The sequence below is a fragment of the Cotesia glomerata genome, linkage group LG3 (assembly GCF_020080835.1).
Source record: "Cotesia glomerata isolate CgM1 linkage group LG3, MPM_Cglom_v2.3, whole genome shotgun sequence".
In the NCBI taxonomy this organism is placed as follows: Eukaryota; Metazoa; Arthropoda; class Insecta; order Hymenoptera; family Braconidae; genus Cotesia; species Cotesia glomerata.
Genome location: NC_058160.1, coordinates 11,845,937 through 11,865,788, shown reverse-complemented (window position 1 = coordinate 11,865,788; position 19,852 = coordinate 11,845,937). Strand labels below are relative to the sequence as shown.

Below are 19,852 nucleotides of genomic sequence, written 5' to 3'. Positions count from 1 at the left end.
TTTTGATTTTTCAAAATCTACCGGTCCAAATTGCATTTACAATCTAAGTTCGATCAAGCCCTTCCGAATGGTGTTCAAATCAGTCGAGTCGTTCAAAAGTTATGAGAGGTTTACACACACACACACACATGCATACCTACCCGGTGTCGGTCAGCTGGGTCCCGCATCGGGCGCCTCCCCAGGTGGCGGGTAGTGGAAATCTCGGCAGTAATATCAGGTAGCAAGGAAATAAAATATTCGGGGTGGACCAAACCTAGCAAACAACGATATGGAAATGTCAGAACAATCTCAAACATCGTTTACAGTATAGATGATCCGAACAAAAACAGTTTCACTGTAAAAAAATCGCGCCAAGTCCACGTTCATAAGACTATTAAGAAAAAAAAAATTTGTTTTTTTCTTTACAAAAATATATAAAATAATAAAATTAAAAAATCCAAGTATCCGATATGATTGTTTATGATTTTCGGAAATTAAAAAAAATTTTGTTATAAATTTAAAAATTAAGAAAAAAAGTTTGAAACGTATTTAGTGTGCGCGGTTGCAAAATTTAAAAAAATTGAAATACACAATGACGCACACCAAGTACGTTCCAAAATTTTTTTCTTAATTTTTAAATTTATAACAAAATTCTTTTTAATTTCCGAAAATCATAAACAATCATATCGGTTACTTGGATTTTTTAATTTTATTATTTTATATATTTTTGTAAAGAAAAAAACAAATTTTTTTTTCTTAATAGTCTTATGAACGTGGACTTGGCGCGATTTTTTTACAGTGAAACTGTTTTTGTTCGGATTTTAGTATTTTTTGTAATTATAATAAAAATTTACAATTGGTACCAACTTAATTAAATTTCGCGTTGGTTGCATTTTTTATAGCAAACTATCCCCTTGAAACTACAGATGTATACAGAGTATAGTACAGAGCGGACGTTATTTTTTCTATCTGATTGCTGGTGGCTTTTTGTCTACTATTTTGCTTATTGTCTGACTTTGGGTTGTTTATTGTTGAAGTGTGGATTATTGTGAGTATTTTGTGATATTAATCTCTACAGTGGAGAGTGTAGTTCTTTAGTTTTAATTAAAACATTTATTGCGTTTTTGGATTGAGGTTGTGTTTTCTGCGGGGCACGTTTTCTCTTGCTGCTTATTGACTGCATTGTGCTGCCATCTAGCGGTGTCTGTTGCAATGACTGCTTATTGTGTGATCTGTGTTCGCGGTATTACCGACGTGTCAGCTTTGATTCAAACTAAGGCTGAATGTAAGCATTATTATCATGACTCTTGTGTAAAAATTCGTTGTAATTTGCCGAGTAAGTCGCTAGCTGCTGCGAAGATTGTAAACAAGTGTCCGGTCTGTGTTCCGGATGTCTCTGACATCTTGAATAAGATTAATGAGCGACTGAGCAGTGTTGAGAAGATTGACGTGATAAGCAAGAAGCTTGAGGGTATCAATGTTGATGAGATCAATGAGATCAGTGCTAAGCTCGAGCAAATTGGTAAGATTGGCGACATCGGCATGAAAGTGGATGGGATGGTGGCTAAGGTTGATGGTTTCGTGAAGTCTATCGCGTCAGTCGAGGGAAAGATTGATCACTTGAGTCTTGAGTGTAACTCGCTGAAGATTACAGTTAAAGAGCTTCAGGAGCGCTTGATTGAAGTTGAAAAGGGCCAGCCTGGTCTCTCTGCTGACCTTGCTGAAGAGATTAAGGGTGCTGCGCAGAGGGTGTGCGATGGTAGTCTCGAGTTGAGAACGCTGCAGCTTGGAATCTCAATTGCTAGCTGATGAGATTACAATTGGTGGGCTTCCAGAGGGGCGCGGTGAAAGACTTATGGACACATTTACGTTATTTACCACTGCTATTGGAGTTCAGGTTGCTGAGAGAGATGTGGTTAAACTGGAGCGGCTTGGAAGGGCTGGTGCTATGAATCGCAATGTACGCGTTAAGTTCGGCAGTCAGAGGTTTGTTGATGAGGTTATGAAGAGTGTAAGGAGTAATCCTGTGAAGCTGGGTGCTGTAATGCCTAAAGCGCAAGTTCCTGATGCTCCTGTGTATGTTCATAGGCGTTATCCCTCTTCTCTTTACAAGCTTCGTGCTGATGTGCGTAAGGATTATCCTAGGATCCAGGCTAGGAGTGTCTGGATTTCTTTTGCGTGTGTTAACGTCCGGTATGCGGAAGATAAGCCTCCAGTGAAGCTGTTACCTTCAACGGGAGTAGGTCCTTTGCGGGGTCTGCTTGATTAGCAGCGAGTTCCTCCCTCGGTATCATCATCATCATCACCTGGAGGCGTGTCTGACATTGTGGTTGGCACTCTGCGACCTCTGTTCAATAAAAAGTGTTTGAGAGTGTGTCATGTTAACGCTCAATCGTTAAGGAATGAGCGTCATTTAGAGATTTTTAAAGAATATTTTCGTGTGAATAAGTATGATGTCATTGCTGTGTCTGAGACTTGGTTAAATCATCTAATATCTGATGATATGGTGTACCTGCCGTCGTTTGTGCTTTATCGTCATGACCGGTGCCTGCGGAGCGGTGGTGGAGTTGCTCTCTATGTCAGGGATGACCTGATGTCTAAGTGTGTATTGTCCTCTACGAATCTAGTAGATAAGCATCCAGAGTATTTGTTTGTTGAAGTTTCAGGATCATCTAAGGAGCGAATCTTGGTAGGAGTTGTTTACAAGCCCCCTAATACTGGTCATCTTGATGATTTGGAGGATGATCTTGAAGCTGCTGTTGCGACCTACAGAAATATAATTATTATGGGCGACTTCAACTCTGATTTGAGCTCCAGGAACTTCTACGGTGATCAGCTGCGTAGACTATGTGTTAGTTTTAATCTGAATATCGTTCCATATGAGACGACGCATCACCTTCAGAACTCTGATACGTGGCTTGATGTCTGTGTTGTTGATGATGCTGCTAAGATCCTGTCTACTGAGCAATCTGCCCAGCCGTTTTTGTCTGATCATGATTTAATATCTATTGAGTATAACTATAAGGTAGAGCAGCAGAAATTGAGGAGCTTTACATATCGGAGCTGGCATAGTATTGATGATGAACTACTGGAACGGCTGTTTAATGAGGTTAACATTGAGGATATGGAACTGCAAGCGTCTGTTGAGGATATGAATGTATGGTTTCATCGGCAGCTTCGTGATATTATTGATGCTGTTGCTCCTGAGAGAATGATCAGCCCTCGTCGCCCCCAGCGCCGTGGTTTACTAGCTACATCAGGGATCTTCAGGCTCGTCGTGACAAGCTGTATAGGATCTTCAGGAGAACTGGCTATGCCTATAAGGAGTATACTGATGTGCGGCGTTTGGTGAAGCAGCGAATAAGTGAAGCTAAAAAGCGCTATTTTGATAGTCAATTAAGTTCTGTGAAAAGTGCACAAGCCATGTGGAACGATCTGCGTAGGCTTGGTCTGATAAAGCGTAAGGGTGCTCCGTCTGCTATTGGAGTGGATTTGAATGAGTTAAATGACTATTTTGTACAGTCGTCTGGTTGTTCTGTGCTTAAGGTTGATGAGTCTGATATTACAACTCACTACGGTGGCAATGATAATGTATGTTTTAGTTTCTCGGAGCTTGATGATAATGTTGTTAAGAGGGCAATAATGCGGCTTACTTCCAACTCTGTTGGCCCCGATAATTTTCCAATTAAAGCCTATAAATGTTTGCTTTCATTTGTGTTGCCATTTGTGACACTACTTTTTAATAGTTCGTTAAATTCAGGCGTATTTCCGAAAGAGTGGAAGTTATCGCGTATTGTCCCGATACCAAAGAGGTTGAATGCGGAGGTGTGTGCAGATTTTCGGCCAATATCGCTGACAAGTAACTTGTCAAAGGCACTTGAGCGCTGTGTGCATGATCAAATTGTTAAGTATGTTACTGAGAATAATTATATAGATGAGTATCAGATGGCCTTTAGGAAGGGTTTGAATACGCAGACTGCGGTCATCAAGCTCTGCGATGACATTCGGTCGGCTATAAATGAGTCTAAAGTCACTGTGGCTGTTTTCTTTGATCTGAGTAAGGCTTTTGATTCTGTTAATCATATAAGACTACTACGTAAATTAATATCAATGAACTTTTCTGATGATGCAATTGTGTGGATCAGGTCTTACTTGACTCAGAGAAAGCAGCAGGTGTTCGCAGATGGGTGTGCGTCCTCTTGGAGGAATGTGCTTAATGGTGTGCCGCAAGGGAGTGTGCTAGGCCCTTTATTGTTCTCACTCTATATTTCGGATCTCTCTCAACGACTGCGCTGTCGATACTTGCTTTATGCTGATGATTTAGCGATATACTTGTCTTGTGATTTGGAACATGTTAATGATTGTGTTGCTGCGCTAAATGCAGAGATAGTTGACATTGTTGAGTGGTGCAATATTAATTATCTTAAGTTGAATGCGTCAAAGACCAAAGCTATAATTTCTGTAGTAATTTTAAAATCAATAGTAATAGCTGTAAGTATGCTGATTGCATTCGAGTAGATAACTGTATTATTCGCTACGACACAGTTGTTAAGTATCTTGGCGTTTTGATTGATTGTACTCTTTCGTGGGATTGTCAGGTTACAGAAGTGTGCAATCGGGCGATGCGGGTGCTAGCGCAGTTGAAGGTAAATAATGAAGTCTTCAATGAGAAATTGCGTATAAAGCTTGTCACCACGCTGATATTTCCGGTGTTTGACTACTGTTGTGTAGGTTACTGTAACATTAGCAATAGTTTGCAGGTGCGGCTGCAGCGTAAAATGAACTCCTGTGTTCGCTATATTTTTAGGGTTTCAAGGGCTGAGCATATTACGCCGTACTTTAAGAGGCTGGGATGGTTGAAGTTGAGTGACAGGAGAAATTATTTCATGGCATGCCTTTTTTATAAAGAAATATGTATGGGCTACCGACAATTGTTCAGATGTAATTTGGAGTTTTTGCCGGCAGCTTTGCGGAGGGGTGATGTAAGGGAGGATTATTTACGCCTGCCTAGATCTAATTGTCGGATATTTGAGAACTCTTTTCTTATCCGCGGGATACGCATTTGGAATGCGCTACCCCCAGAAGTAACTAAAGCTGAAAATTATGAACTGTTCCGTAGTGCGTGCTATAATTATTATTTGCAAAAGTATTAATTTATGATATTGAGCTTTGATTGTCATTATTGTATGCTGCTGTGCCTTGAGCGATATTGAATGATATTAGTTTTGCTTAACTGTGCTATTACCAGGTTTTCTGGCAACTTGTCTCATATCTACCACGATTATAATTTATAATTTATAATTCACGTTATTATTTCATTAAAATATGTTTATATTTTATTATTTTCAATTTATGTAATTACATGCTCTGTATTTTACACTGATTATAATGTATAATTATGATGGTCCTGAGGGAGCTAAGGCTCTAGGGTCAATAAAGTTTATTATCTATCTATCTATCTACAGTTTATGTAAAAATAATTTCAGCGCACCCTGGCGGGCGTAGATGCAAGCTGTGAAATATCTATTTTTAATTGTAGTTTCCCATCTAATGAAGGATTACTATGCATTCTCGAATTATTTAGTCTGTGGCAGATCACTTTGCCCATCGAAAAAAAAGTCAGGATCGAAATTTTTGCGTTGCTATAGTTTGTGCTGATTAAATTTAATAATTTCAAGTAGATTAATTGTTATAAGTGAATATAATTAATTAATAACAGTCAAATAAAGTATGAATTACTGTTATAATATACAATTTAGGAAAAAAAAGTACCGTAGAATTAAATAAAATTTTGTAACCTCAAAATACCGCTCTGCTTACAGTAAACACAGTCGGTAGTCTGGCGCTCCGTTTACAGCAGATTTGAACGGAACTTGGCGCCAGATTCTACCAAATCTGTGGATGGATAACTCAGTGCCGGTGAGGGAAGGCGTGCAAACGGGCCTTAACTCGTCGTTATCAAGCGACTGTTACGACAGTGGGGTGGATCCCATGACTCTGCTGTCTGGAAATGCTATAGGGAACACGAAAACAGTACAGATGGAAGAAGATGGACAGCCAATAAAAGTTCCTCCAAAAAGTGGAGACCCTTTTGCTCCCGTTACTATTCAAACCTACCGAGGAAGGATTAACTCTGCACCGACCGCCACCGGCCAACAGTCGCCAATGGAGAGGCTCGGTTGCAAGATTGAAGAGTTAGCCGACTTCATAAAAAACAAGAAGAATCTCCATCAAGAGATCAGAAAATAGGTTACGTCTATTGGTACGGCATATAGGCTGGCCAGCAAATCACCAACGACATCGGCGTCAACGACTTAAACAACTCGTAGTCTGACCAAAAAACCACAGCCACCTTTGGTCACTCCTAAGAAACTACCACAGCAAGGAAAGGGCAACAACAAAAAGAGACCGCTGTCCACGCCCAGCCTTTGCTCAGAAATTGACAAGCCAGCACAGAAAAAAACAGCCTGGGATGATACCCGGACCAAAGTGACTTGGCAAAAGAAATAAAAGGAAAGAGTATGCTTCAATTGCTTCTCGACGGACCACAGTGGCGTAACTGCCCTGAGACAAGACGAGTGAAGTTCTGTTACAGTTGTGGAACTCGAACAGAACCAACGCCTGGATGCACGTGTTGCAAAATTGCTACCCGTTAACAAATTTGATTATAAAAAATTTTTTTTTTTTTAAATTGCATTTCTAATTTTTTAAAATTTCTCTATGTCAATTGTTTTTCTTATTTTTTTTTGCGATAATTTGCTTGTTATAAAAATGATTGAATATCTGCTAAATTGATTTTCATGCTAATTTCAATATCATTGATTTTTAATGATTGAGAAAAGCGAATTTTAAAAATTTAAATTTTTAAGCGTAAATTTTCAACCCTTCGCACTTCTGCGCACTAGCGGAAAATAATAAAACACATGTTATGGAATATTCCTTAGTATTATTGTAATTATTGTCAGCTTGTATCGATGATTTTTTTTCTAGTATTTATTTTTTTGAACGGAGAGGTTAATAATGATGTAGCAATACATGTTCATAAATCCGGCCTTACCGAACGACGCACGTGTATTGAATAAATCGTGATATATATATACTTTCGAACCGATCAATCAACCAATCAACCCATTTTCACGTTCTTGGCAACGATCGACTTGGTTTTTTAGACACCGAAAATTATTTTATTTCATCAAAAACAATACAAAAGAAATGTCGGCGTTATGTAAAGAAAAAACATTTTTTTCGATTATTCGTTAATTCATTCTTGAGTTATTGCACTTCGAAAGTTCAAAAAATAGTGTTCTACGAAACTTTTATCAGGCTTTTGACTTGAAGAGCTCAAAAAACTCATAAGTGCAATTTTAAGCGCTTAGATATGGAATTAGCGGAAGTTGCAGGGATGGCTTTTAGGGTCAACCGTTTTCCAGATTTATATGTGATAGATAAGCGTTATGAGACGTGCACTTTTCTGATTTTCCAAACTTATCTTTCCTCTCGGTGTAGAGCAATGAATTGATAATTCCGTGAAACTTTTTAAAAATTTAATTCATTCAACTCGGGTCATGATTTTCTTACAGTAAATGAAATAAAGAAGAAAAAAATTTGATACATGAGTAATTTTTTTTTAGCTTTATGAAAATATTAGCACATCAGAACTAATTTTACATATAAAAATAATTTTTAAGACAGTAATGAATTAATTTGTATCAGTTTAATACTTGAATAATTAAAATTTTATACATTTAGAAGTTTACATCTGAATAACTTTAGAACGGCTGTCTTTATGATAAAAGTGTAAGTGACCTTTTTTGTAGAGCGTTGAATTTTCTACAAGAGTATGCTATGGACTTATTTATATGAGTTGCGGATGCCAAGCTAGAAAAATAAACAAAAAAAATTAGGAAAACGGTTGACCCTGAAGGCCATCCCTGCAACTTCCCGCTAATTCCATACTTAGGCGCTTAAAATTGCACCAATGACGTTTTTGAGCTCTTCAAGCTCAAAAATACAATTTATGGGTTATTTTGAGCTCTCCGAGCTCAAAGAGATTGCTTTCCTATCCTTTAAAGCTCTTCGAGCTCAAAAGTCTAATAGAGATTTGATAAGACACTATTTTTTGAATTTTTAAACCACAATAACTTTTGAATGAATAAACCGATTTTTACGCGGTTAAAAGCATTCGACGCAGTTTTTCAAGCCTCACAAATTTTGAATTGATCGCGCTAGGAATTTTGGAGTTATTCCGAAAAAACACTTTTTTCGGTTTTCTTTCGTTCACGATATCTCCCGAATGAATCAACCGATTTTGACCGGACTGGTGGCGATCGACGTGGTTTTTTGAGGTTAAAAGCTGATTAGTTTTTGGAATTGAACCTTTAAGCCGTTTAAAAGTTATTCCAAAAAAACCACATTTGAAAAAAATTTTTTTTTCAGTTTTTTTAAGATTTCTCAAAATCTATTGATCTGAATCGGTCCAAATAGTTTACAAAATCTAAGTTTGGTCAAGCTCTTTCGAATGGCACCAACCGCGATAAAATCGGTCAAGCCGTTCAAAAGTTATAAGCGGTTCACATACTTTCACACACACACACACACACACACACACACACACACACACACACACACACACACACATATACACACACACACACATACATACAGACACCGTGACAACCTCGCGGGGATAGTCAGGGAAGCTTCCTATGACCTTCAAACGTCGAGATCTGATGAAAACTCGATTTTTGCAAAACGGGGTGAAAACAATAACTTCCCGATTTTTGAAAATCTTCGATTTTCTTAGCGGGAAGTTAAAAAGAATTTTTTTTCTTATGTTATTTAAATGGGAAATAAAAAATTAGGGACAGACACCTCTAAATATTAATATTAAGAGCTCCGCTTTGAACAGGCTTCTGTTTTCACCTCCATGCAAGTTTTCAGCCTTTTTTTTCATTGGAAAGAAAGTCGCCTAAAATTGACACACCCTAATATATATATATATATATATATATATATATATATATATATATATATATATATATATATATATATATATATACTCAATTTATAAATAAATAGCGTACGACGCCATAACCCTCTAATCCTCTAAATAAAAACACATGAAAGTCTTGAAGTTAGTCAAAGGTGCGTTTTTTAATTTAAAATGACAGTAGAAACGTAAGCTACTCGGCTGTATAGAGATTGGTGATGCTTGCGTGACATTGTCCTCGACTGTATAAAGTTCCATACTGTAACGGAGTACACGGGGCCTTCTTTATCCAGAGAAGGTCTCCGATCCAGGCTAGTCATTTATCGACATATTCCCCAGAGCGCTGTGCTCCGAAGTACTCGCGCCTCTAGCTATAAGTTAGTGAGTAAGTCCCCAAGGGGGAAGCGCTGGCGCGGAGAGTGAGTGGGGAGAGAGCCGAGGAAGAAAGAAACTCACCAACAAGATTCAGAAGATTCATTGTGACCGAACAGTCCAGCCAAGTAGACATGCAAAAAGTAATAAACAGCTATCCTAGGTAATTATTTTATTTCGCTCGACTCTTGTGGTACGAAGCGATAAAACTTTATTAATTATTGCTTGCTAGGCTTTTCTGTCAGCTTGCATTAGTTAATTTAATTTGTAATAAGTTTTACAAGCAAACACAATAGAAAGTAAAAGGAAATAATTTAGGTAAAATAAACTCGGTTATTGAAGGACAAGTAAAATAGTTTAGTCAAAATAAATCAAACAAAATCAATTGATAAATTATTAGTTCATAAAAATTAAGTTCTTAATTAAATAAATAATTCTTAAATTCTGAGAAAACAATTCGGACTAAAATTATAAACGATCTAATAAAATACTTAATAAATTCTGGTAAAATAAATTAAAATAACTTAGTAAAATGACTGAATCAATCCTGGTAAAATAAATTAGATAAAGTAAATCAATTTAACAAAATAATTTTGTAAAGTCTCGGAAGTAACCAAACATTGTTGGCAGATTATGAAGACCTCTGTCAATAGATTCTAATCTATTAATTCAAGATACGAAGACCTCTTGTAATTAAATATTTATTGTTGTATTATTAAGACCACGGCAATAAATTAGTTAATGATTTTAATTTGAAATTTGGAATTAGGATTTATAACTAAGTTGGGATGAATGGGATAGTAATTTTGGGAAATAAATATATAAATTTTAATCTGTAAAATCTGGGGAAATATTTAGTGTGTTTAGAAATTTAAATAATCGCGTGGGTAGGTAGTATTAAGTATTTTAGTGTTGCCTAGGGATTCATGGTATCCTCCTCTGCTTCCTGGGCGCACTTAAAAGCCGTTGTATAGACGCTGGATTTGGGGTACAACGGTAGTAAGCTAGAAACCGCGGTATAGACGCTCCATATGAGGGTACTGTCGGGAATAGTAACTATGATAGAAACCGCGGTATAGACGCTCCATATGAGGGTACTGTCGGGAATAGTAACTATGATAGAAACTGCGGTATAGACGCTCCATAAGAGGGTATCGTCGGGATTAAGTTTATTTGATATTTTGTAAGGGGGTTTTATTGTATATTAAGGGTTGGTTAAATAAAATAAATTGTAAAAATGAATTTCTTTTAATAATTTCTGTATCCTTCCTAATGATCTCTCACGACCCCGAGTCTTCACTCTATGTTCTGGTCCAGTTTCTGGATACTGTGCGAAAAATCCAGTGGCGCCCTAAATAAATTTAGGGGCGACCAAGAGAGCGGTAGATTCCCGCTTCAATATGGCGGACGTACGTGGGTTTTTACGTGCAGGGGATACTCAATTTATAAATAAATAGCGTACGACGCCATAATTTTCTAATCCTCTAAATAAAAATATATAAAAATCTTGAAGTTAGTCATAGGTGCGTTTTTTAATTAAAATGACAGTTCAAACGTAAGCTAGTCGGCTGTATAGAGATTAGTGAAGCATGCGTGGCATTGTCCTGGGCTGTATAAAGTTCTATACAGCCTAGTAGATACTGGCGCGTACACGTATTATTTACAGATTGAGTATCGTCTGCACGTAAAAACCCTCATACTTCCGCCTAGGACGAAAAATTATATATGATTCATGTATAATCATATGATTTCCGTATAGTTACACTGATATTGATAGAAGGATTTGTTTATATTTAATGAGCTTCATTAACTGTTAATAAGTAATTTTTTAACATCATGGGATTTAATATATATTTATAACCAGTTAATAAATTATTTATTAAATACGATTTATTAAATATTTGTTAATTAACAATTATTTATTTACAATCAAAAGCAATTTTCTTTTGACATTTTTTATAACCCGACAGCTGGAATACATAACTGTAACACATGATAATAATTCAAATCACTACATAAATTAACGTTTTTAATATTTAAAAATTTAAAAGATAATTATGAGCTGTAATAGAATTCGGTATGTTACAATAAACGTTATTATAATGTAATATAATTAATGGAAATAATTTATAAAGATGATTTTTGTTTATAAGCAATCTTCATATCATATGACATTGCAGGTGAAACAAATTCACTCAACAAAATATTTATTATATATAATCATTAAAAAATGCTGCATCAAATTATATATTATTATATATTAATAAATGTAAATTTATAATTTACATTTGATTAAATATAATTATGTACATAACTTTACGTTTAATTATATACATGGTCGTATATCAATAAGGTCTGATCAGATATAATCATATATAGATTTATATATAATCATATATAGCCCTAAATAACTCAGGTCTAATCAGATCTAATCATATATATATTTATATATGATTAATGATCATACATAGCCCTAAATATCTCAGGTCTAATTAGATCTAATTATATATAGATTTATGTACAATCATATATAGCCCTAGGTAACTCAGGTTTAATCAGATCTAATTATATATAGATTATATATAATCACATATAGACCTAGATAACTCAGATCTGATCATATATAGACATATAAAATATACATACAATATATTAGTCTATATATGATTATATATATATTTTATATAAAAATTTAGATATAATTATATATAATTCTATATATTCAATATATAATCATATATAAATATAAATGATTAGGCAAATTCATTTTTTCCCGGGTAACCCTCGCAACGTCGAGATTAATTACGCAATAATAAAATCACCCGTCGTCGGTGAATTAATCGCATCAAAATAATAAACTTCGACTATTAATGAAATTATCCACAGTGTGACGTTACCGCGCGTCACACTGTTAAAAAATTACACTAAGTTCCAGCGCGGCAAGTCCCAAATTCAAACCTTCAACCACGGTGTGCTCGGTGTCGGTAAGTTGACTATTTCATGAACCCGAAGCTCGATCAATGGGTAATCGGTCAACGATTTACAATAATTAAATAACTTAAAGCTAACTTATTTAATAAAATTAAATTATTTATCAACGCAAATAAATTCTGGGATTTTCACGCGCAGTCGAGCTTCGGTTCCCTACTCTCACGCGATGGCGACTCGGTTGCGGCGAATCCAACCAATGGACAGCAAATAAACATACTTAAAATTTAAATTGCTTTTTAAATAAAATTCAAAATAATAAATAAAGAAATAATACACAGGTGGCGCTAAAAGCGGCCTGTTACAAAGTACAGGAACCAGTGGCACAATCTACTGAAGCCCAAAACCAGCCAAGTAAGGGTGGTTCAAAGAAACCAAGGAGGAAAAAAACAAGAACAAAAGCTGTGCTTGTCCAACCAGCTGAAGAGCAAACGTACGCCGATCTCCTAAAGGAAATCAAGGTCAAAGTTAACCCGACAGAGACTGGAGTAGACATAAAGTCTATCAAACAAGCAAAGCGCGGGGGCATTCATCTAGAAATGGGTCGTAAAACTGAAGACTCTGCTGCTTTTACGGCTGTGATAAAAATAGCAACCGCTAACATCGGTACAGTCAGAACGCTCACACCAAAAATAACGATCGAGATTCTTGACTTGGATGGAATCTCTACCGAGAGCGACGTTCGCGAAGCACTCAAACGTGACTTTACTGACAGGCTGGAGATAAAACGTGTGAATCTGACAAAACCTACACCACGAGGCAATCGGGCAGCCTTCTGTGACGAAGTCGCTGACGGCGCGGCTAGACTTGACCTCATAGTGCTGAATATTGGGAGCACCACGACCTTCAGAATACCCGGGTACCAAGAATCCATCCTCGACATTTCGTTGGCGACTCCAAGAACTGCCAACATGATCGAAGACTGGACTGATTCGAAAAATACAGTGGCAGTGATCACCAATTTGTGACATTCAACGTTGGACTGGCATCTGCTCTGGTTTCACAACGCGACCTTTCTAAGCGGAAGTGGAACGTCAGGAAGCTTGATGTTGAAGCACTGCGAAAGTCACACACAAAGCTGGTCTACTCTACAAAACAATCCGATCCCAAAGACCCGCAGCGAGACGTATTCACAGGCCGGCGTATTGGTGGTCACCAGAAATAGAAGAACTCCAGAAAAAATGCCACGAGCTACGTCGGCTAGCAACGAGAGCTGCGAAACGCTCCCCTAATCAAGATCTACATCCGAGCGAGTACAAGCAGGCCAAAAAGAATCTAAGCCAGGCTATCAAAGCAAGCAAAGCGAAATTGTCACCAGAGGTCTGTAACAACCTTGACAAAGACATCTAGGGTAAAGCCTATCAAATTGTCGTCAAATGACTTAGAAAGGCTTCGTCAGAAGCGCTGAAATTACCTGCTTTAAGGGGGTATTCTAGTGTAGAGACATGAATTTTAGGTAATTTTTAAAGTGTCGTAAAAAAAAAGCAATCAATATTTTTACTATCCATTTTTTTATCAGTTATTTATTAATGTTTCAAGAGTACAGAAAAAAATAAAAAAAAAAAGTCAAAAATTTAAAAAACTGGCAGCCGATTAAGTGGGGGGCGTCAAAAAATTGACAGATGAGTTTTGACATGATTTCAACCCTCCTAGTCATCTGAAATGAAAAAATAAAAAAGATTATTAATCTGCAATGATGTCTCAAGAATCAGAACTAGCGATGAGTGAAAAAAAAATTTTTTGACAAAATGGCGACTGTTTGAAAAAAAGACGATTTTTTTACCATTTTTTTGAGTTTCTCGAATTTTTTAAAAATAGTCAAAATTAAAATTTGGGGATGAGGCTAGTTCCAATTCTTGAGAGTTCTATAAAGAAGATTCTCTGAAAATTTCAAGTGAATCGGTCCAGTAGAACTCGAGAAATCGTGACAAATATATTGAAAAAGTCTGTTCTGAGAAAAACGCATTTAAAGTTTCGCGTAAAGTTTTTCGCTGTCAAAGTCATGAAATGATATATTATACTTACTTTTATTCAATCTGCCATTCCTGCTTCATACATCAGATCTTCTTCTACTTCAAAAAAACTATTTTCTGCGTTTCTCTCTTCCAATCGAGCAGTTCTGGCCTCCTTTGTAGCGTTGGATGTACGTATTTCGGAGCGTTCAATCCGGGCGTTGTCTCGTCTCACAGCAAATGAATGAGCTTCCGGCCCAATTTTCATTCCCATAAGGGTCATCATTTCTAAAATTGGAATGAAACCTTCATTAAAAATGCAAACAGCGAGAAATGTTGCTATTTCAATTATTTTAGGTCCAGAATGAATATGTTTCGGCGAGAAAGTCCAATTCAACGAGTATAGAGACTCATTATTGTTTTGAGTTTCAGAACCTAAACATCGAGTTAATAATTCCTCTGATGATAAACTGTCATAAATTGGTTTTATAATTTCTAAAACTTTATCACACAGAGGAACATTATCATGCTGAAACTCCTCTAAGGTATCCTTAGATGCAGCTTTTTGCCACGCACACCAACTCTCCGCACCAGGTGGGCAATACATATGCTGTGGATCTTGGTCTGTGGAACTATTGTGGTAATAAGTAGCCCAAACTGCATTTTTCATGTCTTCAACAGAGTCTGGGTGCCGGCGAATTGCTAAACCATAATACAACGACAATTTATTTATAATTTTATCAGTTAATTTGCCTTTTTCTTTTCCACCAACCCCTTTATTGTCTTTCTTCGCTTTCCGTAGCCTTGCACCCATTCTCTTCTGTACGTGACCTACGCATTCTTTTTTTTCTACCAATGGGTCACCATCATAAGGATCCATATCGAGTATGCCTTTGAATGTCTTTGTATCACCATCGCCAATATATTTTACGTATTTCACTCCATGTTTTTCAACTGATCTACAGAACATCTCCACAACAGCATCTACTTCCATTTTGCCGGCACTTCCTTTATGATTTATGGTACAAACTTCTTGATGATCCTCATACCAATCATGATACGCTGAAATATCTGAATTTTTTTTATTTTTCCAAATATTACAACCTTGACAGAAACTGGATTTGACAACAGTATCAACAACTTTCTTGCAATTTTTTGCTACTAGTGTAGTTACTCCAAATAAAGAATTAAAACCTCTTTTTTTCCAAGTCCCATCACCAGAAACTGTAAAGTCCGTTGGATTTGCATTTGGATCACAAGCTGAAATAAAATCTTTTTCTTCGTTGACAGCTTTGGAAATGACAAGATTATAAACTGCAGATGTAGCTAAATGGATATTTTCGACACAAGCGTAGTAAGCCCCGATTGATATTCCTTGACAAATATCCATCAGACTACAGAAGATGTTGATTCCTTCCCTGCCAACTCCCAAAACCCGCATAGCAAATATTATTTTTCGGTTCACTTCAAAACATTTTTCAATAAATGGGCATGATGGTATATATTGGTTATTTTCGTAACTACATTGTAATGTAATTTTAAAACCTACTCCACGGTAAGTCGTTCGTGAAAATTTAATTTCTTTATTGCAATTTGCACACAAAACTAGAGAAGAAAGTGCTGAAAACATAGTAAAAAACTCTAAAACACAGTAGCCATAATTATTTTCTGTTGTAACCTCTGCATCGTTTGATTTTCTCAACTTTGCTGCTGATGAGCTAGTAAAACTGGTGTCTGTTTCTACAGTGTGCCGATTGCCGTGAAACTTCCGTTTTGTTGGTCGATCTGCACGCTTATATTTTTTCGTTGTGGATTTTTTATCCATTTTATTTATAAGAATCAAAATTATTACTCGCAAAATATCCTACGATCACTGCACATACGTCCACGTGTTTTCGAGGTTGGGATTTGACTGCCAGCAGCTGGATGTTAGTGAACACTGAATAATATAGAAGACACGTCACCTTGGGTTATTATATTACACTAAATACATACACACACACACACATATATATATATATATATATATATATATATATATATATATATATATCCTTTATATACATATATATAAAGGACAAAAGGTTTAACTGAGAAATATAGATTCAGGTAGACGGAGAATCCCTAATGTCTTTTGTTCGACTAGACTCAACCGAACCAGTTTGGAGGCCGGGTTAGTAAAATGTCTATAGCTCCGAAAATAATTTAAATTTTCAAAAATCCTCTCGTAGACATATTCTTAAATAGTTAAACTTTGAAAATATAAAAAAAAAATCGATTTTTTTGAAATTCTACACTAGAATACCCCCTTAATGAACAGCATCGTAGCGGAGCTGTTTCTTAAAAATTCACCCCGGGAAAGAAGACATCATACGAAAAACAGCGTAACACCTTTCATAACCAGGGAACTACAGGATGCGGCGAAGACTCTCAAGACAGGAAAAACACCTGGCCCTGATGGTATCCCGGCATCAGTGATCAAGATTGTAGCCCTGGAATACCCATATATACTACTGAACGCTTCCAACACATGCCTAGCAGCCGGCACGTTTCCAACGGCTTGGAAGCGGCAGAGATTGGTTCTGTTAGACAAAGGTCAAAGTATCCCTATAACACCTTCGTCATTCAGACCACTCTGCATGCTTGACTTGGCAGGGAAACTGCTCGAAAAGCTTATACAGGGAAGACTACGCAACAACATCGATCGTCCTGGAGGCTTTGCCACAAACCAACATGGCTTCCGGAAAGGACGGTCGACAGTCGGCGCGATCCAGAAAGTCGTAGGGACAACAAGAGAAGCATGGTCTGGTAGCCTTAAAGCCCGCAAGGCGTGTCTTGTCCTCATACTAGATATCAAAAACGCCTTCAATAGTGCAAATTAAGGTGACATCCTAGATGCATTGGAGCACAAATTTGACGTGAAGCTAGAAAATCTGGCAATAGTTGATGACTATCTCGACAAAAGAACACCAATAGCAGAAACGACGAAAGGCCCTCAAGAACATGATATAACGGCTAGCATGCCGCAAGGTTCAATCATGGAGCCCGACCTATGGAATGCGGACTATGACAAATTCCTGGAAATTCCACTGCCAAAGCAAGTGCAACTCACGGGCTTCGCGGACGACGTCGCAGCTACGATAGTAGTAGACAGTGCCGAGGAGGCAGAACTACTGGTTCTGGAAACCATCGATACCGTTAAAAATTGGGTTGAGAAACATCATCTAAAACTCGCCAAGCAGAAAACCGAAATGGTCGTCTTAACACGTCAAAAATGGTTCACAAAACCTTGAGTCATCGACATGGGTGGGACAACACTGACGTCTACAAGAACACTGTATTATTTAGGAGTAGTGATCGACGAAAAGCTGTTTTTCCAAGAACACCTCAAAAACGCTTGCGCAAAAGCTAACAAGACAGTATCAAATCTGTCGAGAATCATGACCAACACGGTGGGACCACGAACCAAAAAAAGGAGGCTGCTTCTAAAAGTAGTCCACTCAATATTACTCTACGGAGCGGAGATATGGGCAGATATCCTTAAACAGAAGACCTACCGGCGCAAGATAGCTGCAGTGCAACGACGAGGAGCGCTCAGAGTCACCTGTGCCTACCGCACGGTCTCAGAAGCGGCCGTATTGGTCATAGCAGGAGCCGCGCCAATCGACTTAATAGCATTCGAGAGGCTGAAAATCTATGACGCCAAAATAAATGGTAACAACTCTAAGGAGGCAAGAGCGAAAGCAAAGACGGAAACGCTACATGAGTGGCAGGACCGATGGACAACTGGGGAAACGGGCAGATGGACGGCACGTCTGATTCCGAACATAAACGTCTGGCTTTCTCGGAAGTACGGAGAAACGGACTTCTTCTTGACCCAGCTATTGACGGGATATGGGCAGTTTAATGCCTATCTTTTCAAGATGGGTTTGCATAGCACACCAACGTGCAAATACTACCCAGACAAAATTGACAACACCCAACACACGTTCTTCGAATGTGATCGGTGGTAGGACTACAGAAGCAGCACTGAAGAAACTATTAGCACCACGCTCTTCCCTGAGAGCTTGGTAACCTGCATGATCAAAAAAGAAGATAACTGGTCAGCTGTCGCAGCCTATGCACAGCGTATTTTAAAAGAAATAACCGCAGAAAGAGACTAGTAACTAGGAGTAACCGTCGTGAGACGCAACACGGATTGAATTGAAGTAATGCTTACGCGGTTCCGATTCAGTCATCTCCCTACCATCCTCGGGGAAAGAGAGAGGAGTTTTTTTTAGTGGATAAAAATCCCACACTACCGACTATCATCTTTCAATCATAGCGGTGTCTTTCGAAGATTTTTTTCGCTTCTCTATAAAAAAAAAAAAAAAAAAAAAAACACACACACTGTAAAAATAGTCAGAGAAGATTTCAAGAATTCCAAAACGTCGAGACTTGATAAAAACTTGATTTTTTTAAAACGGGGTGAAACAAATAGCTTCCCAAATTTTGAAAAATTTTCAATTTTTCTTAGCGGGAAGTTAAAAATACTAAATTTTCAAGTAAATCAGTAATTAAAAAAAATTACTTAGTAAATCGAAAAACAACTAGTAATTATCTATTAAAATTCATAATTAAAAAATATAATTACCAATTTTTTTGAAAAATTACTGATTTTTGGAATTGGCAATTAAACAAAGACAATGATCAAATATTCAAAAATTCGGTAGCTAATAGCGATACCATTGCTGCTGAACTCTGTTCAAGTTTTTCATTCACAAAAAGAGAGAGATATATATTTTAGATTATATTATTAACGTTTAGTAGTGCCAAGGCACAGGCCGAACAATGAAATAATGAATGTAAGTAAATATGCTCAAACTCAATTTGACGTAGTTACATGAAATTTCTTTAAGTAAAAATTTTTGATATTTAAAATTTTAAGATTTAGATAGTTAAAACCATATCTACAATTTATAAAGAAATTCAACAATCTTAATTAATTGATATAACAGGTGGTATTTAACTATTTGACGGATCTAATATACGACAGTAAGTTGAATAAAGAAGTAATAAATTAAATTTACCGTATCGTTATAAATGTATCTTTGATAGCTTCTCGAACTGAGTGTGCTTGAGCTTGAGACATTCTCCGTAAATTTCGAACTTCTTGACGTAAATCTTTCGCTTTCTTTTGTAAGCCTCGGAGTTGATTATACAGTTCAGGCGTAAGTGCTAGATCTCCGTACATGTACGTGCCTGATGTTAGAGTCATAGGTTTCGGTGGTGGAGTAGGTTTATTTCGACATTTTTCTGTGAAAAAAATATAATAAATTATAATTTATAGAACACGAGTTATATATTTTTTCCACTCTTCTTTGGCAGGGGTACCGAATGTCAGATAGTTGTTCAAAATTTTATTTATGGCTATTGTACAGAATAGGGTGTGCCAAAAAATTGAATAATTTTCTTCTTATCAACAGTTTTTGAAATTAATAAGAAGACGCAAAAATAAGAATTCTGTTAAATGTTAAGTATTTAGTATTGACATTTAGAGGTCATGAATCGAAATTTTTGATTTTCCATTTAA

The 19,852-nt window shown here is 36.8% G+C and overlaps 1 protein-coding gene across 1 annotated transcript in view; it reads right to left on the bottom strand.

Moving 5' to 3' along the window:
• Window positions 1-19,607, bottom strand: part of LOC123262279 (coiled-coil domain-containing protein AGAP005037-like) — a 338,268-nt gene extending 318,661 nt beyond the window's left edge. The window contains exon 1 of the mRNA XM_044724464.1: window positions 19,350-19,607. Coding sequence (XP_044580399.1) covers window positions 19,350-19,537 — 188 coding nt within the window. The 5' untranslated portion in view covers window positions 19,538-19,607. The remainder of the gene's footprint in view (window positions 1-19,349) is intronic.
• Window positions 19,608-19,852: the final 245 nt, after the last annotated feature.